Source organism: Geospiza fortis, unplaced genomic scaffold (genome assembly GCF_000277835.1).
Source record: "Geospiza fortis unplaced genomic scaffold, GeoFor_1.0 scaffold162, whole genome shotgun sequence".
NCBI classification, from domain to species: domain Eukaryota; kingdom Metazoa; phylum Chordata; class Aves; order Passeriformes; family Thraupidae; genus Geospiza; species Geospiza fortis.
Window position 1 is genome coordinate 6,402,261 of NW_005054316.1, and position 25,226 is coordinate 6,427,486.

Sequence of the window (25,226 nt, forward strand, 5' to 3'; positions counted from 1 at the left end):
AGGAAGGCAGTAAGAATACTAGCTGGAATCTGAAGGAACACAAAAAATTTAGGATAGTTTAAGAAAATCTGGCCAATCAGGAAAGATTAAAAGGCCCAGAAGATTAAAAATAGGCAAACACATTCTTTATAAGACAAGGAAATTAAGCCAGCTTAAATACTGCAAAATCTCAGTCACAACTCATGTGCAAAGAGTCATGGGAGGAAAAAAAAGGGAAAAACAGCTAATCCAAGTTGTGACTCAGATGTTCTTTAGAACAGCATGGGTGTAACTGACATTGCCACACGACAGAATGGGTGGTCACCAGCCAGTCAATATATTTCTAATTCTATAAGGTTTCTTTTGTTAGGGTTGTTTAGACAGGAAAAAAGGTTTTTTTCTGCTCAAGTGGTGACCTCAGGTGTTAGCATTAATTTTATCAGAAGAGTTATAGGAAAATATATGAAAAAAAACACTGACCAAAGACCCCCCTGCCCCTTGCCAACTAACCAGCCTGTGCATGCGCACGTCTTTGTGGGAAGCCCTACAAAAGGCAGAAGCAGCAGGGGCAGGACACCTGCCTAGTGAATGCTTCCCTTGCTGCTGGATTGCACTTCCTGAGCCTGTGGAGGGAGTACTTTTGGCCAGTCCAGACTGGCAGAGTGTCTGGTGTATGTCAAACTCAGCCACAGCACAAGAGATGCATCTCTTCCTTTGTGAGAGTTTTCTTTACAAGGCTGTTAGTCTGAATTCCTTCTCAGAGCCTGAACTAGACTAATTTTGGTAGCAGTAAAATTGATGTATTATTTAATTCAGATTTACAGAATCTAGTGTACGTTATGGTAGTACTTTCTCAATTATCTTGTCACAGAAAACAGGAATTGCTCGGGAGTGTAAAAATTTCCATACTCATGTAAAATTAGGACTTATTGAAGAACTCTCTAATTGCAGTCAACAGTACACCTCCAAAATCACACCCTATAACAGAGTCTGCTGCTGCAGTCTAATTCCATGTTGGACTGCAAACAAGAAACGCAGGCATCCTTCCTCTCTGTACAGCTACATTTTATTTTTTAAAAATGGATGTAACGGAATAAGCAATTAAAGTACAAAGGTAAACCCAAGAGCTTGGGCAGTTGATGTCTTTTATGAAGTCACTGGGCTAATGCCAGTGTTTGGCTCTCCCTGGAAGGAAAACATAAGCCAGGAAACAGTAGTTAGGCTTGTGGATGCTGCAGACTAATTATTCAGCTATGACAAACAAAACACAGGAGAGCACTGCTCAAGCATTGCACTAACTTGCTATTTCCATTTTATGACTACATCTTTAGTGTGCATGTTTTCTGTTACCCCCAACTCATGCAATTAAACTATGTCACTATTCACGTCTAATTTAAAAAACAAATATCAAAGACAATCAAATTTCTATTCTGGGTCAACACCATGCTGGCACAAAGCCAGGAACACACAGTAGCACTGTGCTCTACTACTTATTTGCAGTCAGGAGGGCTCCATCAGCCACGAGCTGGACTGACCTGAATAAAGAAAGCTTACAACATATGCGTAGCCTTTGCTGGTTTGCAGTCACTAGCACTATTATACCATCCAGTTGGGATGCCTGCTTTATGGAAGACACATGGATGCTTCCTCATTCCTCAGCTGGCCCATGTGTAAGCTGGTGAAAAGCTACAGGGAGGATGTGCCTCATACTGCATTCACCCTGTTAAAAACCAACATAATGATCTTAAAAAAAAAAAAGATAAAATAGTCTGGTGGATATACATAAATATTTATTATCAGTTTAACTTCATTTTACTAGAAATCTTTAAACAGTTTGTTTTTGTTTTTTTTTTGCCAAAACGTTGCATCTGACACAGTAGCTACTGTCATAGCTTCCCTGCACTGGGAATGCAGAGCTTACACTTAAGATTCCAAAACAATCTATTCAAGATAAAGAGCTTTCAACTTTAGTGCATATGGAACTATTTAAAGATTGGCAAAAAGAACCCCCTTCCCCCTCCCAAATGAAGAGTCTGTTACAAAGAGATTTCATTACCAAAAAGTGAATATACAAATGCTAAAAAAATGCTGGCTTGAAAAAGTGATTTCAGAATTTACTGTACACATTGTAACAATTTATTATATAAGCTGCTTCTACATGCAAGCAGATCTTACATTTGGTGTAAAACATTTATACACATTCTTTACAATTTGTACATATTTAAATGGCTGTATCAAACAACACTGCACTATGGAATTTTGGAAGCAAACTAAAATTGGGAGGAGAAAAAGACAAGGTTTATAAAAGGTGAACAAAACTTGTGACACTAAGAAGCATCTAGACTTAGGCCTAGTCTGGCTTGGTTTGGTTTCAGGTTATTCAGGCAGACCCAGATTTTCCTTCTAGCACAGAAAAGTAACACCAATGCAAAACAGAGTAAGGCAACTACTGAACTGGCAGACTGTACCCGTCACTTAGAATGGCTTATTGGTAAAATGCCTTTTTAGTTGGTTTTTTTAAATGAAAATATTTATTTTCTAGGCACATTTTAGTAGAAACTGTGTTTTGGCTTTCCTGCTTGCCTATGGCAAGAAATGAATTACTGTACTTGGTGCCCATTGTGAACACAGTTGGTGGTGGCTTTTTTTGGTTTGATTCTGTGAAAAGCCAAGGCCTCAAATGGTATTTCAGTAATATGGAAGAGGATACTGAGTCACTTGATAAAAGATGATGATCAAAGAACAGAGTTTGTGTAATAACTAATGATGCTATTCGGTACTTTTGTCACCTTTGAGTTTGCATTAGAAGGCAACAAAAAGTTAACCTGAACCAATAGCACACCATACTACTACACAAAGACCTGAGCTTAGCTGGAATTTGGGGATGTCTACTAGTTGGGGTTAGATGTGGCACTGTCCCCTCTGCTGAAACACTACAAACTGTCAGAGGGGAAGCTGGCCCTGTACAGCACTAAGAAACACCAGTGCCTTATGGCATAACATTGGGGGTGTCAAAGTGCTGGTATGGAAAACTGTTTTTCACACTTTCCTGAATGGCTCGTTCCTTGTTTGTCTTCTTACACAGTGCATAGTGAAAAAGTGAGCCTGACATAAGCTCTGAGGTGGTGTGCCACAAGAACAAGATTTAGTTAGAAGGAAAAAGAAGAGAGGGAAGAATGATTTATATTTACCAGAAGTCATACTGGGAGCAGGATGCCATGGCTGCATATGGGAAGCAAAACTTAAGAACAAAGCGTTCATTCAGGAGATATCACAAACATGTGCCAGAAACATACATGAATATAATTCCTCCTGGTTACTGAATTGCTGGAGAACTCAACTGAATATAATGAGTATTAGGTCATTTTCTTAAGTGTGTCTGCTTTCCCATTAGAAAAAAAGCCACAAGTGTGTCACTCTGGTGTTGATGCAGAGTTTTTGGAATAACATCTGATAGACAAGTCTTTGTGAAGTCCATGGCAACATATCAGTTTGATAATCTAGATCCCTATAACTCACAGCATTAGCCAGCTGTTTTTATTTAAATAATGATATAAATGGGAGAGCTTTCAAGACAGGAGAGCCTTATTGTATGATTTAGGCTGATAAAGTAAAATTTGAAATAATACTTTTTTAAAAACTGATTTTTGTTGGTTTGGGGTTTTTTGGGATTTTTTTTTGCAAAGGCTAACAAGTTTTTATTAGCATTGCCCCCGCATCAGAAAAGCACTTTGGAGTTGTTCTGTATTGTTGAATACTCCTTATTCTCTACATCACAGGAAAGCGGCTGAGTGCCTGCCTCAGCTTCTGTGCAATCTGAAACAAAGAAACAGAAGACATTTAATATGTAGTCACTTTACACTGCGCAGGAATATGATTGCAGGCTAAGACATTAGGTGTTCCCTCATATGATGAAAAACTGCAGGCATTACTGCAGGTTTTGTGTATGCAGGACTCTCAAAACATTCCATTATAAAGACTTCTGACATATACACCTTCTGCCTTGTTAATTTGGTACTTTCACTGCTCCAGTTGTATTGGAGAAAGCATTGTAGGCAGGGCTGTTATTCTGCCTGTCTAGCACTGCACTGCACCAGAGAGCTACAGGAACAAAGCCAGATTTTCCAGGAAACCCACTTCCCTGCTGAAGCAAGGCTGAAACATCAGAAGAGAGCTCCTGTGCACTCCCCACAGCTCTCATGGTAGCCACGACCCCATATGTGAACAGGTACTGGGGGAAAGAGCATTGGTAGAAGAAAACTGGTGAGGCTGCAACCAGAAGGATTGAAATAGACTGGACAAGAGGCTGAATGATGGTAAGGGGCAACCTAAGCCTAACCCCACCAGATGTTTCAAGGAAAGTAAGCAAAGTGACCTAATGGGGGACCTATAGTTGTCACCCACTGAAGATGCCTCTGAAGCTCCACTGGCAGCTTTTATGGCTGTGAAGGGGCACCAGTTACTCAGGAGGCTCCTTTTAGTGATAGAAGTCAGGCTGCAGCACAATCAAACTCAAATGTTTTACCAGCATATCATATTAGAAAGCTTGTTCTTGGTTTATTTTTGAAAAATCACACAGGATACATGCATGAGAACATTGTCAACTGAGAACTACAGTGGTAGGGAGAGCGCTCAGATTTAAAATATTTAATGTCACCTCAAACTTTCCTGTCCCTCCTGCCCCACACTTGTATACATCAGACTTTAAATCACAAAAGCTTCCCTTCTCACTCCCATCCTATGGGAGGAAAGTTTTGTTGAAATGTTTTATTGTTCTGTTCAGTGCAGCAGAAGGCCTGTAAGCAGACCTTGCTTACTACACATAGGAGAACTAAAATTCTTTGTAATCCTAGTACCAGCACTGGGGGGAAGAAAAAAGTCAAGCTGTCAACAATGTGGTTTCTGAGCAGTGGTTCTTAGTTCTCCTGGGTTAATTGTAACAACAATGTACATAAGACAGTATCTATAGGAAAATATTTTAACTCATTCTTTCAGTTCTCAGTTTTTTTTTACAATTCCTTTTACAATTTTTTGTACAATTCTTCAAATATGTGCTCTGCGGGTGCATGGATTAAAGCCTGCATTTCCTATAACAGCAGCAGCACAGTTCATGCCAAGCCAGCAGTGCTGAAGCCCTGTCCTTACCGTTTCATAGAACTGCGCCTGCTGCTCCAGATAGAGACGAATGACGCTGTTGTAGTCATAGATCCGGTTACTGTGGAAGTGATTCATCTCAGCTGCAAGCAGACCCAGGAGACAAATTATTTAACAGAACCATTTATAATTAGGAACAGTTTCACTCAGTTCAAGTTAGTTACTCTGCAGCAAGCTCAGTGTCCAGCCCTGCCAGCAGGGGAGGACTGTTCTCATGCTTCCACAACCTGTTCTACTTGCAGCACTCAAGTTATAGTGGAATTGTTTGTCAGATTGGTAGGGGGTCAATTACAGACCAACTTGGGTGCTTCCTGGACAGAGCCAGGTTCTTGTATTACAATAATGAGGTGCACAAAGATTCGATAAAAAATACAACCAGGACTTTCTTCTCCTGAGGTAACTGTTCCTTCCTGAAGGCTTTCCAACAAAATTTTGGCTTGGACATTCAGATTTCCAAGGGTACAGATATCAAATTGTAAGCCAACAGCTTATAGTAAATACTTAGCTCAACAAAAAAGATACAACCAGTAGTGTGTGACTCCTTCTTGACTTACGCTGTTTCAATAGATACCTGAGAAACAGCATTACTGAATCTGTAACACCTTACATCAATTTCTACATCTCAGATCACAGCTTATGGCTGAAAGAAGTTTTTAAATATAATTTGGGATATCAGTGGAGGGAGAAGAAATATGCTACATTGTAAAAGTCATCCTAGAGGTCTCTTCCACAATTACCACACATAAAACACAATCTTCTTGCGTCCCTGTGACTAAGAGGAAGCAGATGAGGAGTTTTCTTAGGAGATGAGGTTGTTTTTAAAATAAATTTTGTGTGCTGCTCTGACTTCGTCACATTATATATCGAGTACTCTTGTCTTTAAATCATCTAAAAATGATGCAACCCCCTCAGTAATGAGTAATCTCATTGAAGTCAGTAACAGGATGAACTTTATGGCTTGATATCCTGCAGGATTGAGCCCTGACTACTCACTTCCCCAGTTTTTCTAGTGCAGTGTGCTGCACCTTATATTTACAACACCTTTAACCTAAAGAGGAAAAAGATCATTCAAAAAACATCCAGGAAATAAAGATCTTATCCAAAAGAACATGAATCTCAGCTGGGAGATGGATTATGTCTGACTAAACTAAAAGTCAGAAAAACCACTTCTGCTAATGATGACCTGCTTCTTGCACCAGAGTGCATGCTTTTAATTTGAGACATTATTACTTTCAAATCAAAGAATCAGCCTGGGGAAGTTATTTTGGTGTTTTTAAATTGCATTTTCAAAATATGTGTCTTTTGCAATAGCAATGTGAGATTAAAAAAAAAAAGGGAGAGGCAAAATAACTGCAATTTCGGAAAATCTAAGCAGGTCATAAAAAAGCCCCCACAAATAACCCATGCCCAGGTTTTATTCCTGGTAGCAAAAGATTTTCTTTCAAAGTATGCTGCTTAACAGAAGTCCTTCAGAGGTCTACAACATGGCCATTTAGCTCAAAATTTGGCTTACCTTGTAGTGCATAAGCCATGGTGCTCACACGTTTCACCATGTTCTGTTTGTCTTGTGGTGTTATTTTACTGGTTGCAACTAACTTGTCACTTTCCTTCACTCGTTCTATTGCTCCCTGTAGAAACCAAATGCAGAAAGGTTAAGAGAGTAATCAACTTAGGGGTGTTCATAGTAATCTAAAATGCCACTAGCTACATTTTGAGTTTGCATTCAGTACACATATGTACACAAAATGATCGATTCTGCCTTCTCACATTTTCATCCAAAGTTTGTTATTTCACTTTATTGATTCCAAGATTCCTTGCAAAAAGTGACTTCAAACATAGGCATGATCAGACTCATCAGCAAATTGAGTTTGGTACAGGCAGTAATACACAAGAATATATACAAAAAAGACAAATGGACCAAGTTTCAAATTACAGATAACTAACATAACTGACATCCAAAAGCTTGTAGAACCATCTTTGCACATTTTACAAGAGAAGGCAACATAACACTGTTTTTCAAGAGACTACAACTCAATGCAATGTATAGCCATTGATTCAGGAAAATCCTCAAGTCACATAGAGAACGAGCATAAAAAGATATGCCTCCCCTACACAATGTATTTGTGCCAAACAACATGCAAGAGAATCTATTTACATATCTCTTGGCAGTAGGCTTATGTTTCAAGTTTTAAAAACATTTCTTCTCCTTTTATGGTATTGCCCCCCAATGATTCTGTGGGATGAAGGACTGCAAACATCCTGAAAAAAGAATACACATATCTGATATGCTTTTCTTTGTTGCTCTTAGAAGTATATTCTTATGTTCTTGATGTTCTTGTTCTATACATTTAACACTTCAAGTGATCAAAAAAAAACCCCAACCTCACATATTTGTGCACTTGTTTTAATACTTCACAATATTTAGTTTCCTTAAATACATTGCAGCAGACCATAAGGAAAACTCTAAAACAAAACAGAATATCCAAACCTATACACCATGGCTTTTGTATTACAGAGAACAAAATGGCTGGGTTTTGTTGCTGGTATTTTGTTTGGTTTTTTTTTTTCCCCCAGGAATGTTAGAGCTTAGCTCTGATCTCTGGTTTTTGATATTAAAGAAACTTCAATGCAGTGCATGATTATTTATCACATATCAGCAAGCCAGCCACACAAGTGTACACAAGTTTTCCTACAATACTCATATGGTTTTATTATCAACTATCACATAAGGCTCAAATATTACAAATTTACACTACTGCTATTCACCCCACTGGCACATGAAGTCAGCCTGAAGAAAACCATGCTCTACTATGGCAGGAAGTCATGATATTATTGAGAGAAATTCTAGTTTTCCTTCCCTCTAAGTACTTCTTATTTTAAAAATCAACACACCAGTTTCACGGAAACTTCTGGTGTTTCAGCAGCAGGGGCCAGGCCGCTGCACACATGCAGGGTACCATACCACCCCTTTTGCTTGTGTCCACACTGCCCAGCCCTTAAAAAGAAAGGCTCATCACATACCTTATGAGCTGCTATGATGTCAGGGAAGCAACCAAGAAATCCCTTATATTCATGATTTGTTTCCATCAAAAAGTGAAGATCTTTCTTTGGCTAATAAACAAAGCATAAGCGTCAGTAAAAGTATCTGTGGCAAATTAACATCACAGAAAAGAAATTATGATGCCAAGAAAGGGCAAAGGGGAAAAAGGGAAGGAAACAATCAAGAAAAACCAAACCAAAATATTAATTGTTTATGCAAGTTTTTCATACATGAAAAGGGTTTCTAAAAAAATATAAGCTTTTTAGAGTAAGGCACTGAGCATCATTGTGCAGATGCCTCTGTTCTTTGTTTCATTTAACACTAGCTCATGAAGTGATGGGGTTTTGCCTTTTCACCCAAGAAGAGTTTCCAGTGCAGTCTCTCATTACATATACAAATATGTACATGCACAGGTGCATCTCCTTAGGTGTCAAAGTGGAAAGGTGTCCTAAGAAATTTCAGACTCAGCCTTGAGATAAAGAGGATCTCCATTTTGGAGACTTTAAGCGTAACATGCTAAACATCAATGTCTGTCTTGAATACCAATCAAAGTTTATTTAAGCCAGATTTTTACTGAAGCAGGCAACAGCATGTAAAGACAATGGAGCACGTTCAGTACACAGGTATTCCCCCACATGGAGCAACAGCAAAATCTGGATCCTGTAGACATTTGGGGAATGCAGAGGGAAGGCAGAAACTCTGTCCTTGATTAAATACCATTCTTTTGTATCAGTAATGAAGACAGTTCACAGACAACAAAAAATGAACACATTTAAAGACCAAACAATCATTTTAGTATTTAAGAAACCAGAATGTGGGCTTTCTGACCAACAGAAATGTCCTCTCATCACATTCCCCCTGACCTGACACAGTAGAAAAGAAGATGATAATGCATTTAAAAGTGTTAATAGCAATTTAATTGGTCTATAGCATTAGCAGCTACATTTTAATCGAACAGGAAAAAAGGAAAGTCAGAAGAAATCCAAATAGGTGATGTGTTTGTACACACTATGCCATTGCATTGGTAATACTCCTACCTGATCTGCTACAAGACTGGCAATTTCTTCATAAGTTTTTCCTGCTTCTGTTATTGCTCCATTGAGATCAGATTCTCCTAGAAGTAAACATCAGTGTTCAAATTACAGTAGGTCAATTACAACAAGAAACTTGCCTTGTTTCAAGGCAAATTTATTAAATAGCCTATTTACAATAATAAATGGCTAGCCATCCTTTTATAACCAGCAGAAATAAAGAATTTTTTAAAACATTAAAGGAGGAAAATTAACGATCTTGTAGAAAATTAACATTCTACCACAGTACTAGCACTACTTACTTCCACATTTAATTATTTTATGCAGTTTAAATACACAGGTATTCCTCCACATGGGGCAACAGGAAGTCTACCAGGATGGAAAGGAAGGAAGAATGAGGAGGGTTACAAAAGATGGACTGACAAAGCTCATGTGCTACTACCCCTGAGCTCTCTGACAGTCCTGGACCATAACTGTTCAACGGTCAGAGAAGCAAAAGGAGGCTCAAGTAACTTTTTTCCTGGACAACAAGACTTCTGATCTTTTAGGGAACCCTTAGACAATATTTTCAAGCTCTGTAAAAATCACTGGTTTTCAGAGTTTCTAACTTTCATCCTCATATGAAACAGATCAAAGTACCCTACAATCTATGCTTAACATACAAACATCACCATAAATCCTAAGCTAGACAACAGCACAAGCACTCATAACACTGTATTACTAACAGGACAGGCTATGTGGGACAAAGATGGAAACAAGCCTTACATTCTTGTATGTTTCATGCAACTTCACCTTCCCATCCATGTTAGCTTGTCCAAAGCACGTAGTCAACAGTACAGAAAGCAATTTGAGGTAGAGAGTAGAAAGGCGAAGGTATAGTTTGCAGATATCAAATTTTAGTTTAAGAAAAAAGAGTTTTTCTTATGCTTTCAGACATGTCTTGATATTAGGCAGTGGTTAATCTTTTATGAACTTTTTGATTTTATTCTACAGATATTAATCACTGACTTAACTGAAAAGTACCATAGATTTCATTAATGATTAATCTGAGCATTAAAGTATCTTGTTTTAGTACAACATATGGTCTAATCTACATTTTAGCATCTCCTTAAGGAAACAAGGTAATGACTGAATGTTGCTTCAGTTCTATCAATCAATTCCTACTTTCCATTAGATTGGTTTCATAAAGTCAAAAAGCTGTGAGGCAAAGTGACCAATCCTAAGAACTAATCAGTCCAGTAACACAAACACTGCTAAACAAATCATTATTTTTCTCCTATTTGGGCCTGTTAGGATAAAATAAAAATAAAGCCACCAAGACTAATTCCCATTGTCAGACTCAAGAGGTACACAATACATTACATATCTTCACCTTTTTGTAAAACAATAAAAAAAATTGGAAGGTGATTAATTTTATTATTTCAGGCTTAAGGCTTAAGTATTTTCAGTATTTCAGAATTCTTTTGTCTGTTCAGAAGTAATGTTGAAGGAAGTGCTGCTTAGGCAACTGACTCCTAGATTTTGGGATAAAACATGGTGTGGCTTCAGAGTCAGAAGCCACACTGGTCTAGATGTTTGCTGTTCATTTTATAATGCCATGAAATATGGTAACTCTCCATATCTGACCAAAAAAAAAAAGAAAAAAAAATACATACATACTCTTCCTCTTTTAAGTTGAACAACAAAATCCTCCCCTTCTGTATTCACTCAAGGAACCTTCATAGATCAGAGCATCAAAGGATCTAGACAAACCCTCCCAAAACCAATCATCTTTAATTTTTAGCATTCTCAGCTTCTGAACCAATGCAAAGCTGGGAATTGCCTTCTTAACTCAGTCTGTGAAAGCTGAGTTGGGTTCCAGTGCAAGGCTACATCAGGATGCCAGGGGTTCATTCATCAGTGGAGTAGCAGAAAGCCCTAAACATTGCTAACATTTATAACAAAATTATGTTTAGTGTTGAGTACATATATCCTCAGAAGAAACAGAGGGGACCTAAAAGCATTGACTGAAGGTAGCTATAAAAAGGGCATTAAAATGGAATTAATATTCCACAGATACTTCAACCTAACCACAAGGAGAAACAGGTATTTTCATTGATTTACAGTCTTCATACTGTCACAAGGAGATTAAGAAAGACGTAAAACTATGAGGAGTCTTTTGGAGATGTTTAATAGAACATCTCTTAGCAGTTCAACTGCTTGGTAAATGCCAGTGATAATCGTTTCAGAAGGAATACATCCAGACATATTGGGGGAACTAATATTCCAAGTCTTGACTGGGACAGACAATTTTTTTTTTGTCAAGAAGTATTTTTGTTTTCTTTTCTTTCAAAGTACATTTTATTATAATTCAGTAGGAAAAATCACAAAATTTGATTTACTAGCAGCAAATGCAGCAAAGCTTTTCTTGATAAGTACACCTCAAACTGGTAAGTTCAGCACACAAGCAGCTTGTAAAGCAGGATTTGCCTGTTGCTAGCTGACAGGATAGCGAAACTTGTGTGTAACTGCCTAACAGAATTCCTGAGGGGTGATGTAGGATTAGAAGAGTTTACTATGGTTGAATGGCATACCAGTCATTCACATTTTCTTAATATAGGAGAAAGACTCCTCCAGATTTGGTGCCGCAAAAGAGAAGCCATGCTATTTAAGGTTGTGTTAACCTTAGAGTATCCTGTAACACAGTAGCATAGGCAACACATTGCCAGGCTGCAGGACACTTCCAGGCATGTTCTGGTACTGTCCAATATGCATTTTTGGACCAGGATCATGCTTGCAAAGTGCACATTCTTAGAACCAACTGGACAGTACATAAGCCCATAGCCAAGTTAAATCAGAACCTCTCAGTGTGTCCTTAATAGTTTTAAAGGTACCCTTGCCTCTGCAAATACTGGGGACAGATCCATAACACACACTGGGGCTGGCAGTGAATAGATAAGGCTCATTCTGTAGCATGAGAAAAAGAGCTAGAGTGAGTCAGATTAACAAGTGTATCTTGGCTGGTGCAATCTTAAATATTTTAGGCTGGAAATCAGAAGAGAAGGCAGAAGACATCACTACACATAAAGCTTTGCAGAGCAAGCAGGCATCACTGATGAAAGTGGTACAGGCAATAGATACATCTCACCCTGACTATGCAAATGAACAACTAGCAGTAAATGCAGGATGTCAGAAGTCAGCTACCAGTATATAGAAATGTTTCTGTCATCAATTCTGTCATTGCAATCATAAGTGGCCTATATGCTTAAACTTTCAGAACACTAGTATTACAAGAAATCTAAAAAACCAACTCAACCAAATAAAAAAAAGCAAAGGATGAAGAGATTCAGCTCCCAACAGAAACTGAACTGTGTGTCCTTAAGCATGGCTGAATGAGCCATTCCTCTTTACTGACAGTCCAGAAAAATCATACATCATACTCAGCTTAGCTACTATTTCTTCATTAGAAGTAATGTGTCCTCTTTTATATACTGACACCTGGAAAGCTGTGCCCTATCAGTTTAAATCCAGGTGCTTACATCTCTTGCAGAGACTCTGCTTAATCCATAGACCTGCACCAGATGGAATGATCAGGTGAATCCATATATGAGCAGCAGGCAGGACAGAGTGAGAGAAGCAGTGATGAAGCCATTTAAAGCCACATCTACATCTTACTTGCTCTCTCTTCTTGGGAACTCAAATTAAAAAACAAAGAATCCCATATATTATTAATTTGGAAATAATACAAGGGTACAAGTTATTGAAAAGAGCAAAACATGGAATCAAGGCAAAGGCATCTGTAGGAAGGGTACTTTTCTCAACAAGATACAGGTGCAACCAGCTATGACTGGGCAAAACGCAAAGACAGGCATGCTTGCCTTGTTCCCAAACTATCATGGGATCAATTTTTTCATACCAATCAAAGATGCTAGAAATCAAATCAAAGCTTTCCTTTCTAAGGCTGATCTGCAATTTTGTATCCTAACTTTATGACATACAGTTTTCCCTGAAAAAGAATGTGCTAGAACCCAAGCAATTTTCAGTTCTTTCTCAAGACTTCTTGCTACGGATTTTATCCAGGCGGGATTTACGCTTTTCTAACCCATGCTAAGAATACATAACCATGCAAATTCCCTATTTCATTCTCACATCCAAAAGTGACTTTTAAGCAATATGTATGCTCAGTTCTAACTAAGCAGTCATCCTCTTGCAGTACAGGACACAGATGAGAAAAAGCTATGGGGACAATGCCTGTTTCCAATACTTCCAGCAGCAGAGAATCTGTGTTTCAGAAGGTTGCATTTTCGTACATCATTTATGGGGCAAAATGTTTTAAGATAAAGCAAGACATAGATGACTAGTCAGAGTAAGTACTGGTCAATTAAAATTTCTAAAATTGTTTCTAAGGAAACATTTCAGGAAGCTTCTATGCTATAGCATTTAAGGTTTTAGAACACAGTAATTTTGCTATCAAGTACAAAAAGAAAAAAAACCAAAACCTCAAACACCTTTGAAAGGAGAATCTCAGGGAAAACTGACTCAACAGGCACCCTCTATCTATGAGGAAATATTTTCCAGTTGTCTGGAAAACATCAGTAGAGCTTAACATATTTTAAGTTTGGTCTAAAGATGACATTTGAGGAAAACTTCGAGCAATTGATGCCCTCCTTTTCCTTCCCTCATACCTACCACGACAGGCTCTTTTTAGGACTCTTGAAGGAGAAGCAAAGGTGAAGGACAAGAGAAGGCTACAGTAGCCAGCCCACATAATGGATTATTAAACATTGTGGTAAGTCTTCCATCAAGGTGTGGAGTTGTTGTATCATGAAGTCACACAACAGTTCTGTGACAGCTGTTTTCATTTTTCTCTGCTTTCCCTTGATATCACAAAAATGCTCCAGCATGTTTGGTCAGTTAGGTCAGTGACCAGATTATATACTAAGAGATCAAACTAAACTCTTTCACCACCATCAACCCACCACAAGATTATACAGCGAGAGAAGACAAGATTGCAGACTAGAACATAAAACCCCGTAACATACACAAAAGAAAGGTTATAGAACCCTGTCTGACATCTAAACCTCAAAGAGGAAAGCATTAAGATCTTCAGAAAAAGAAATGTAGCATGATATAATTAAATACCTCTTTTTAAGCAAAGTACAAATGAAGCTATAGAAGTACCTTGGTATCCACTAGTGCTGAAGACCAGTGCCAGGCTCTGCAATGCTTTTCCTATCTTCTGGTATTCCTTGGGTAGTGCTGAAAGTGGGAAAAGGATAGGAAAAGAGGGGAAACAAAAGCAAAAAACCGACATGGGTAAGTGAGACTAAATCTGCAGCATTTCCAAAACTTGATGAAGCAGATGTCAAAACCAACTAGGTTTTACATTTTCTCTAGTGACACATTTACAATCCTATTCTTTACCCCCTCCCCTGCTACACATGCTCCAAAACTGGATAAAGCAATTGCAATCTGGATTCTTGAAAGGTACAAACAGTTGGGGAAACAGTGTGTGAATGCTATTTAAAAAAAAATGAAATCTCATTGCATTTCTAGCTCAATCCTCCCATGCACACAGTGAGATTTTTTTCCCCCTCCCCCTCATGGGGGAAGAAGAGGGGGAAGTGCTCCAGTGTGATATGAAGAATAGGTCTCATTAATATTTTAAGAGAGGAGATGGTTATACAGACCCATAATACCTAAACTCTCCACAAATAATGAATTTTATATTTAAAGGCACTAAAACCAAGATTATCTAGATATAAAATTTATGCAAGTATCTGAATAATAAAATTGGTTTTTACAATCTATTTATTGAACATGCATGCATAAATTACTCCATCATAATTACATCAATCAGCTGTGATTTATGAGTGCATTCATTATTAACACTTTGAACAACATCACTCCAGAGGCCTAAAAAGCAATCTGAAAAGCAAAAGCAATTTTTTATGTGCTGCCTATGCTAGCAGAAAAAAAACCCCAAGTAGGTATGGGTTTTATCAAATATTTGTATTCAGGGGGTACACGGCTCAGGCAATATAGAAGGTTTTTAGCTGTTCTAGCATCCCACAGTATCTGATTTTTACAGAAGAACACCTTTGTGTAGTATAAAAATCTACCACAAACCCCCCAAACCAACCTCCTACCCCAACTGCCTAATTTTATTGATTCTCTTTGATCAAGCTCTTCTCCAGAAGTCAGAGTATTTATGATAACTGGTCTGTCTTACACTATGAGTACAATTTAGAGTACTAGAGTTCTGTTATCAGCCATTACACTGATACTGAATCTCCAGTGGAAACTTTAGTGAAGAATCTTTGGTTTATTCTCACCTGTATTTAAGAAGTTTCCACTGTCAGTTATTTTAAATCTCACTGAATGGAAGGCATGTAAGTATTGCTCAGGAAGTGCCAAAAATACTTATGATTAACAGTCAAGTCTAGAGCTGACAGGGAACTTAAAACCTAAGAAACTACCGAAATTTTGCATGTTCCAGTTTACTGGTCTTTTTTTTTTTAATTCAGTATGAATGTCTGGAAAATTAAAAGTTAAAAAAAACCTTAAAATTTTAAGATTTTAAAAAACACAATCACTACTGTATTGCTGCATGTATGCTAACTAATTAATAGTTGTAAGTATTAGAAGAGTCATTTGGTATCTAAAGCACTAGTGTTGTAAGTTCAGGAAGACTTTGGCAGTTCAAAAAATACTGAATTTCTAGTGTAAGCACAAGTCACAGCCAGCCCTTGGTTTCATCATTGCTTCTGTACATGGAAAGCAATGCTGTTTTTCTAGTCTCATCTGAGGAACCTTATTCCTTCCCCTGTTCTCCACTTTCCCCTCAGTATAATTTGCTAGTGAAGCAAGATCTGTACCATGTTAGAGCTCTGTCATGTGTTAGACTATTTTTGTCCAGCAGGAGGGTCAGTGGTGTGTAAAAGGAAACCCTTTCATTCAAAGTTGAGAAATGTAAATAATTTAAAGTTAACATCCTATAGATACTAAAGTCTAATGTAATCACTTCCACAAGGGATGGAGCTTCTACACTTCCCATCCTCTCTACTCAGCCCCAAATATTCAGCTGTAGTGTTTGATTAGGAAGAGGCAAAAACATAACTCAGGAGAGATATACTTCAAGTTCTGGGGAAAATGCTTTGGGGTTTTTTGTGGGAGTTTAAAGGAGTATAAAAAAATTCAGGTGATTCAAGGAGATTTATGTGATAGGTCTATGGTTGCCAGACACTACAGCCTGCCCTGAAGTGTTTCTTATTATGATCCTCAGCTGTAGTACCTGCTTCCTTTCAATAGCTGCCTTGTGGTGGCCACAAACACTGAACACTGCTGTGGACTAGGAAATTAGAGCCCAGGCAGAGTCATAGGGACTTGGTGTGAAGTTCTGCAACCCTAAATATCTGTGGGAAGGAAGAGACAAGATAGGAAAAAAAAAAGAATTGGGCTAAAGATTAAGTTAGAATCAAGTTGGTTTTTCTTTTCTTTTTCTCTTAAACTCATTTCATCTTTAAATCACTCCTCCTAGCATGCAAGGATCCTAAATAAGGGATTAATAAGATGCAATTATTTGAAAATATGATTTCATCAAATAAACAGGTCTGTTTTGCCCATGTCACTAAAATTCAAATAAATGACCAATATATGAGAACAGGTCTAACAAGGGCTTTAGCTGCATTACTAGAATTATTTACCTTTAAGTATTTTTAAACCTATGGGCAGGGAACAGATATCTCTGAGATAAAGAAAAAAACCCCACACAACCCAACAAAAAGCCCCATATCAAGCACACTAACAAAAAACTTGCGCAATTTATACTCTTAGACTGAAAATAGCCAGAATGCCGTACAACTCCCATGATAATTTAGGAGTTTCTTTAAAGATGTGTCTTGAATTACACACATTAAAAAAAAGAAGAGAGAAAAGCACCACAGAAATGAGTGCTGAGTTCAGAAGGACACTTACGCCCTGTACACCTCTTCCAGTGCTCTTGTCCCACTGTCAGCAGCTCTTTAACTCCATCATCCATTGCTTTGGTGAACCTACCCACTGCATCACACTTCTGTTCTCTGTGGCATTTTGAAGAAGCAAAAACAAAAAGCACTTTAATACATGCATAATGCTAACTTTAAACACCATACTGAAATGTTAAGCAATGTCAACTCTGTCTCAAAAAATATCAGATATATAAACCAATTCCTTGAGATTTCTGCCATTTGACTGAATTCAGAATTCCCCTCTTTATATATGGGCATTATCTTTCCTCCTCTGTTAGGCTCGTAGACACGTGGCACTGGACTAGCACTCTTATTACAGTGTAATAGAAGCAGTGAAATTCATACAACAATGAAAAAATAAAAAGAAAATAACTGTATCAGATATTTTGATAGAAGTCTAACATAGGTGAATAAAAAGTAATATAGCAACTCTCCTAGGGAAATATATATGCATACTTTCATATTATATTGTCAATACCATTGTGCTGAGTTGCATTATAGGGAGCAAAAAAAGAGAATTCTGAATTAGTATGTGCCTTTGTACTCCTCTTTAAGCATGTTTGCGTGCAGCTATCAGAGTTTTCCATTATCACAGCACTGCATACACAGCAGTGATTTGTGAACTCTACAAAAGAAAACTAAACATGTATATTATAATTTCCAACGAGACTTATTTAAACTGTATCCAATCTTTCAAATGCTCTCAGCCAAAACCTGCATGAGACAGCTGTAACAGCCAGGGGACACTGAGTGACCCCCCAGAGCCAGGGCAACAGCTCCAGCTGTGGCCCAAGAATCTAGAGGTTCCCACTTCTCTTCCTCAGCTGGAAACCATACACACATAGTTATGTGCACAAAACCAGCACCTAGGCTTTCTAAGAGGCTCTTGCTTTACTCCCCTTACCTCAGGGGCAAAACATCCTTTAATTTTCTAAACTTCATATTTTGTGGTCTCAAGATCACTGAAAATGCTCATGAACCTGTACAAGACTCTCAAAACAGTAGCAAAATTGTTCAGTAAAGAACATCTTCACACTGAAGAACCTAACAGTTATCGAACAAGCTGCTTTGCCCATTTTGTAAGTGGAATAATGGCTTTCAAGACTCACACACACTCTTAACAGCATTCCCATGCACTAGAACTTGTGGACATCTGAGATGTTACAGCCACCCCTGCAACTGCTTGGAAATATGTCCCCAGCACTAGTCCAGGCTGCCAGCCCCAGCCCAGGAACCCACACCCCTGGTGAGCATTCTCCTCGGGCTGGTGTGCCCTCCCTGCTTGGGCACAAACTGTTTAGCTGACCACATGCTGGGCACTCTCTGCCACGGATGTGTATGTAGCACATTCCCTCTCCTGCACCCTGGGTACAAAATCCTCCCTCTCATTCACCCCTTCAGCTTTTACACCACTGGCATATACAGAAACCATATCACTAAAGCAAAGTAATCAAGGTTGAAATCCCCATGGTTGAAGTGTAAGTAACCTAAAAATGTGCATGTTTTTCTGCTGGTACAGAACTGCTACCACACAGCCATTGTATCCACTCAATATGCACTGCATCCCCTGCAAAAAGCCTGTATTGGGTGTAGACACACTACTGCTTTGCTACTGAAAACACTTCTATCCAGTTTGTCCACACACACAAAACATTATGCAGGTTTCTGTGCTCCAGAACAGTAAGAAAAGCATGTCGTACATGCTACATCTTCTAAGAAAAATTATTAAGTCTAAAGGAGTGAAATAAAGGCTGAATAGTAAATCCAGTCTTTAACTCTGTGAAACCCAAAGGTTTATCACCTACAGAATATACATTAAAAAGTGCATGTATATGTAATACACACATATATAAAAGAAATATATCCATTTGCACTTCCAGAATGAAACTTGATAATTTAAATCACTTTTCATTTTTAACAGCTGAATTACAGATATTCAAATCATACTGTGTGTACATTACATACAACTATTTTACAGAAACATTGTTCTGCTGCTTATTGGTCCATCTACAATTATCCTAAGCTACTTGGTAAGTTCAGCATGTTTTGGAACTGTTGAAAGATTAAAGATCAAACCACACTTCCACAACAATATAAAACATAACTCCACAGGATCTGACAGAACTCTATCCTATCAACTAATTTTACATAAATTGTTTTAGGATTAGCATTCAGCCACTGAGGTCAAAAAGACATCACACAGATTTCCACCAAGTATTGGAGGGGTTGATATGAAAATCTCATTATTTAAACAAATTTTCAGCTCTGCCTTGATGAATACCTCCTCAAATCCATGAATATATGTGCACACTGAGTATCTGAGTTTTAGATTATCTCAGCATCTGTTGTATACCAGATGAAAAATGCCCATACAAAAAAAAAAAAAAAAAAAAAAATCACCTTACATTTCTACCATGTCCAAGTCAGGAGCTTCTGGTTCCATTGTAGAAAAGATCATGACTCCTACAGTTTCATCTTTTTCTGCCTTCCTCTTTCCAGTTTTCCACTCCTTAAAAAGAAAAAAAAAAAAGAAAAAGAAAAGAGAGACACAAAGTTTGACCACCACTCATCCTTCTTTAAAGGCATGTGCTTAAGAAGTGAATTAAATTTTTAGCAGAACTGTTAATTAACAGACCACCCCTGAATTAAAACATTTCATTAAGAAGTGAAATCTTCAGAGAAGCCAAGGCTTTTTACAGTTTCCCAAAGTTCTCCCCCTCCTCCTTTGTGCACTTTGTTATCTGAATTCTGGGGTCGACAGACCCTTCTTGTTTATTACTGAGATGCAGTGTAAGAACAATGACATTCAGCTGTCTCCACACATAGGATAAGTCTCATATCAGAAACTGCTCAAGAAGATAATGAAACTATTATGCAATTACCATATTAAGTTCTTAGTGGTTAAAAATTCCCTATGTATTGCAACATCTGTTCTGTTTATACATCTGTAAATAAGAAACTAAGAAGTGCTGACTAGCTGGCAGAATTATACAACTCCCCCCTAACCATCCACCTAGCATTTCACCAGGACTAGTACTTACTATGTTATTAAGCCCCTACTTACAGGATCACAGAATAATTCTGGTTAGAATTATGCTGGTAGTTCAACCTCTGACTCAAAACTGGTCAGCTGTGACCTCAGTCACAGGGGATGTGAACCTTTGAAATTTTTAAGACCAGACTGGATAATTTACTTTTTCAGCAAATTCTATGTTTATCTAGAAGTATGATTATTTTGAGGAGAAAGCAGCAGAGTGTTTCTGTTTATTTCCTAATTAGTAACAGAGCTGGAGCTCAATCATGAAGAAACCATTATTTACTGAAGGTTCACTTAGTTATTTTATCATTTACTGAAGATATTAAAATCTCTTTTAAAAAGGCATAATAAAGTGTGTGTGTGAATAAAAAATGGCTGGTTATATCAGGTAAGGCTGCAACATAGTGCTTTTTTTCAGTGAAAAACTGTGGTTTTGAGGGATGGGGATGGGGCAGGGGGCTGTTTTTAAATATAATACAGGCACAACCTAGATCTGCTATAAAGTAGCTTTTGTTAGCAGAGCAGCACCACTCAGAGGATCACAGTGATTACTAAATCCAGCAGAGACAAAGCAGGGCAACAGCAAAAAGAGTTTTATATCTTCCTATTCTGCTGGAGGATACAAACTGTCCCTTGAAAGACTGGCAACAAAGTTACTTTGAAGAGCACGGCTGCGTGGGAATAGTGTGTAGCATTTCACAGGAGCAATTTTATGCCTTGTTTTGATCAATCAACTAAGTTAGGAATCCCAGCAGTTTGCAGCCCATCACTACTGCCCATAGCTAAAGAGCCAAACTCTTGGTTTGAAAGGAAGTGTGGGGGGACAGCAATTCCTCAGTCTCAGTCTGTGTGAGAACTTTATTTCATTTCCTACCTTCTCATCTCGGAAATTGAGAAATTGCTGGAAAACTTCACTTTCTGAGACAACAGGATGGCGACACATTCTCGTCATCCAAGCCTGCAGCCTCTCCATGCGCATTTTGATAAATTCTTCTTCAAAGCGCCCTGTTACACATTGAATAATAATTGTTACATTTACAGGCTAGCACCTTCAAATTCCCTTTTTTTTAAATTTAAATTGAAATAACCTGTAATTCATTTGGTGAGTTATTAAAAATTTCATGACTGAACTTACAAGAATCACAGAATCCTGAGTTGGAATGGACTCCCAAGAATCATTGAGTCCAACTCATAAAAAATGGCCCATTACGCTAACAAACCAAAAGAACCTTAAATTGATTGATTTTAAATATTGCTTACTGATCAAGAGTTCTGATCCTTTTTAAGATAGCCACAAAATATTAAAAAAACCTGATACCCATCCCCAATTCAAACACATTTAAAAAAACCAAAAGCTAACAAACTTTTGGACAGAAAAACTAGGTATTCAGATGACCCAAGAGAAAAGACAGGCACAGGCTTGGAATGAAGGTATTCTTCTGGTACAGTTTAGGAAAGTCTTGGTCAATATGAGGTTCAAAACCATTTAAGAAAAAAGAACTACAATTCAAGTTGTCATGTGCAAGCTAACAAAGCACTGAAATTAAACACCTCAAAAAACATTAAAATTGGATTGCTCAAAAATATTTGAAATTGCTCAAACACAAATCACAGATTTAAAAAGCAGTGCCTCCTTTAAACATACTTCCATATAGGTAAACTGGGGGAAAAAAAAAAATCATACGCGTAAAGTGGTTAGAATATACACATACATGTAAGACTGTAACTCATTTTTTTGGTACTTAAGATATTTTTAATACAAACTAAAAAAGTAACTATTTTTTCTTAAACCAGTAATGCATCATCACTGCGTACTCCTAAGAACCTTTTTGATTAAGTAGAAACTGTCTTTTTGAGAGAATCCTTTCTAATTTAAAAAAAATGCATGACATCAGACTTCTAAAGCGTACAGGGAAGGGGATTTGTAAGGAAAGAGAGATTCCTCCAGCACCCAATTCCTCTGATTTCCACAGCAGCACAGACGACAAGCCTTGAACGCATGCACTGTTTCAATATAATTCTACTGCATAGTTACTATGGCAGCAGATCTACAAAGTTGAGGTTTTTGTGGTTTAGGTTTTGGGGTTTTTTGGGTTTTTAGTTTCTTTGCAAATATGGAAACTAGCAAGACTAGCAGGTAAATAACAGAACTAATGAAAAATGAACTTTGTGTATGCATATTTTTCCTGCAAATTAGCAAAAGAAAAAAAAATCAAACACTGTGGAAGAGACATTCTATACCTCAGTATCCTTTGCTTAATTTTTAATCTATACAGAAATCTCCACAGCATTCCCGCAAGGAGTGCAGAACACCAGAACAGCAGCAGCTGCAAGTTACATGCTAATCATTAAGCATATCATCACCAGTATATCATTAAAACCAGGATCCTGACAAAGTCAGTTGGGAGTCTTGTTCTGTCAAGACAAATTGACAGAAATGCTTTTGTAGACGGTGTTCAGAAAGAAACCTCCTAAACACAGTGAAAGATAAGCACCCTTTTCCCAGTTTCTTCATGTTTCAGAAAAAGAGACACACTGGTTTTTTTTTTAATTAGTATTTTTTTGCATGGGGCAAGGTATTCTCTCCCACAGATTCCAGAATACAGAAATTCACAGGCAATGGATTTTGCCAAGGTGTGATGCCAGACTCCTGGGTCTTTTATGATATAGTTACAATGAAATCTAGGGACCCCATCAGGTCTTCTGGTTTCCTGTTCACAGACATGCACATGTTTAATAGAAATGCTGGCCAATTCTAAACATAAGGCTAAGGGGAAGAAGTCACTTCCTCACTTTTCAGTTTCCTCGGCATTTATCCCAGCAACTTCATCAATGCTCAGCTTTCTTCAAACACAGCAGAGCTGCTGCATTTTGAGTGATGCCCATGGCCATGTGGTTGGCAACATGCCGGTGCTTATATGTTTGATTTTGGCTGTTTATCTTAAATGCTGTATAAGTTTACCAGAAAACATACAAGTGGAAATGGGCTAAAGTAAAGCATTTTCCTCCTATACAGGTGTCCATTCTTGCCTTCACATGCACTTTAGCATACACTTGTAGAAAGGAAGCCAGAGACTACTGAAAATGCATAGGAATTGTCATATTCTGTTGCAATGACTAAACTTAAGAGCATTTAAAGGACCCAATCCCACTTTTCTTGAAGTCAGAACAAAAGATTTCCACAAGCTTCAGACAGTTTGGTCAAGCTGAACTGACATCAAACCAGAGCACAACACTATATGAATGAAAGATGCTTTCTAAATCAAGTGTGAAATCAAGCAAGAGGAGAAACAGCTGCAACATTTCACTTGGAAGCAAAAAATCCCCATCCCAACCAATCAAGGGATGCTTCCTTTCCTCTGGGAACCTTGTGCCAAAGCTCCTACAACATAATATATGTACAATCAAATGCAAAAGACAAAAACCCAAACAAAACCAAACACAATGCACGCCCCTCCCCAACCCTCAAAAAACCCCATGTAAAAACATTTGCCCAGCCAATCAGCAAATATGGAATATAAGTAGCTATCTCTTCTCTCCAATAGTAATTATTATCTCATGTAGTAACTAGGGGGATTTGTTTTGCTTTTAATTACCTTTTTTAAAATCACTGGACTAGATAATTGAACCTGAGTTTTGAAGCGATTCTCCTAGTATTGATCTGTTATTATCTATCAGTCATAACAACTCATCATAAGTTTTGAGTAGAGAAAGGTAGCGGTTTCTTTGACACCTTATTTAAAAATAATGAAAAAAACAAACAGTAAGAAATAACAACCTCATAAAATCCGATTTCCTTATTTCCTATTCCATGAATTCAGAACTGGGAATAATTACCTGTAACTTGCTTGTCTGGAAGAGAAGGGATTGGAATGGCTAATCCAAATTTAACCAAGAGCCGCTCATACAACCAGTCAAAGTGCTTGTATCTGTGGTTGACAGACCGATTAGTGTTCTGGAAGAGAAACACAACTCTGAACTTGGACAGGCATCTACACACAGTCACATGAAACAAGCATGACCAGAACTGTAACCACATGGAATGCAAATAAGAGCCTTAATACAGAAGAACTTGAAATTCTAGAAAAAAGCAAATCCTTGGGGTAAAAAAATATGACAACTACCACTTACTCTTACAATGCCCTTACCAAGTCATACAATTTCTATTTATATATACAAATGACACATATTTGTGAGACAAAAGATCCTGCTTCAGATACACTTACAGTGCAGGTCAGCTGATACTCAATGTAGCTCTTGAGACCATACATTTTAGAACCTTTCTTGGGATCTGCCACCACACAGTCAAATGTAGAGGTAGGATATACCCACATTGGGCCATAATCACCAATCTGTAAGAAATTGCAAATATTATCTTTTAATGCATCATGTTGCACAAGCTGCAAACAAGGGGATAAGTATCTTCTCTCTTCACTTGAGAGCTTCCATTGATTTCAGTGAGAGGGTGAGAGTCTGGAAACAGAGAGCTTTCTTGCAATCGGGGACAAAAGACTGCAAGCTGACTTTATCTTGTGTATTTTACAATTTTTCCCAAATAATAAAGGAATGGTGAATTCTAGGGCTATTTCAACCACATTTTGCTAGAACAGCGTATAGACAGAAGAGTTTGGTTTTCAGATCAGAAAGTGACTTGACCATCAGAACTGAGCATTGCAAACCTCTACAAATGTAGCTCTTACATGTAACTATCTAGATAATGAATAGACAGTGTAATGGCATTTGCTCTGCATCCCAATCCCAAAAAGGCATATGTCAATCACAAGTAATGCAGACACAGCATGAGGAAAAAAGTACTGAAAAGAATAATCATCATCACACTTATTATTTTTATTATGACAGTTCTATTTCTAATTATGTGTTCAATATCAGTTTCTTCTGACCCAAATGTATACAGCAACCTTGAGGATAGAAGTTCAGTAGAGAGAACAGGGAAAGGTGAGGAGGATTATAAAACCCAATCAACCAACCAACAAACC

General features: G+C 37.8%; 1 protein-coding gene across 1 annotated transcript in view; it reads right to left on the reverse strand.

Annotated features, from left to right (window-relative positions):
* Positions 1-1,749: 1,749 nt before the first annotated feature.
* Positions 1,750-25,226, reverse strand: part of SNX9 (sorting nexin 9) — a 43,371-nt gene continuing 19,894 nt past the window's right edge. Inside the window, exons 7-17 of the mRNA XM_005420110.2 lie at positions 24,456-24,581; positions 24,067-24,184; positions 21,104-21,234; positions 19,598-19,701; positions 17,161-17,264; positions 14,365-14,442; positions 9,211-9,287; positions 8,155-8,244; positions 6,647-6,761; positions 5,125-5,216; positions 1,750-3,795 (exon numbers count right to left, since the gene is read on the reverse strand). Of these exons, the coding sequence (XP_005420167.1) occupies positions 3,748-3,795; positions 5,125-5,216; positions 6,647-6,761; positions 8,155-8,244; positions 9,211-9,287; positions 14,365-14,442; positions 17,161-17,264; positions 19,598-19,701; positions 21,104-21,234; positions 24,067-24,184; positions 24,456-24,581 (1,083 nt within the window). The 3' untranslated portion in view covers positions 1,750-3,747. The remainder of the gene's footprint in view (positions 3,796-5,124; positions 5,217-6,646; positions 6,762-8,154; positions 8,245-9,210; positions 9,288-14,364; positions 14,443-17,160; positions 17,265-19,597; positions 19,702-21,103; positions 21,235-24,066; positions 24,185-24,455; positions 24,582-25,226) is intronic.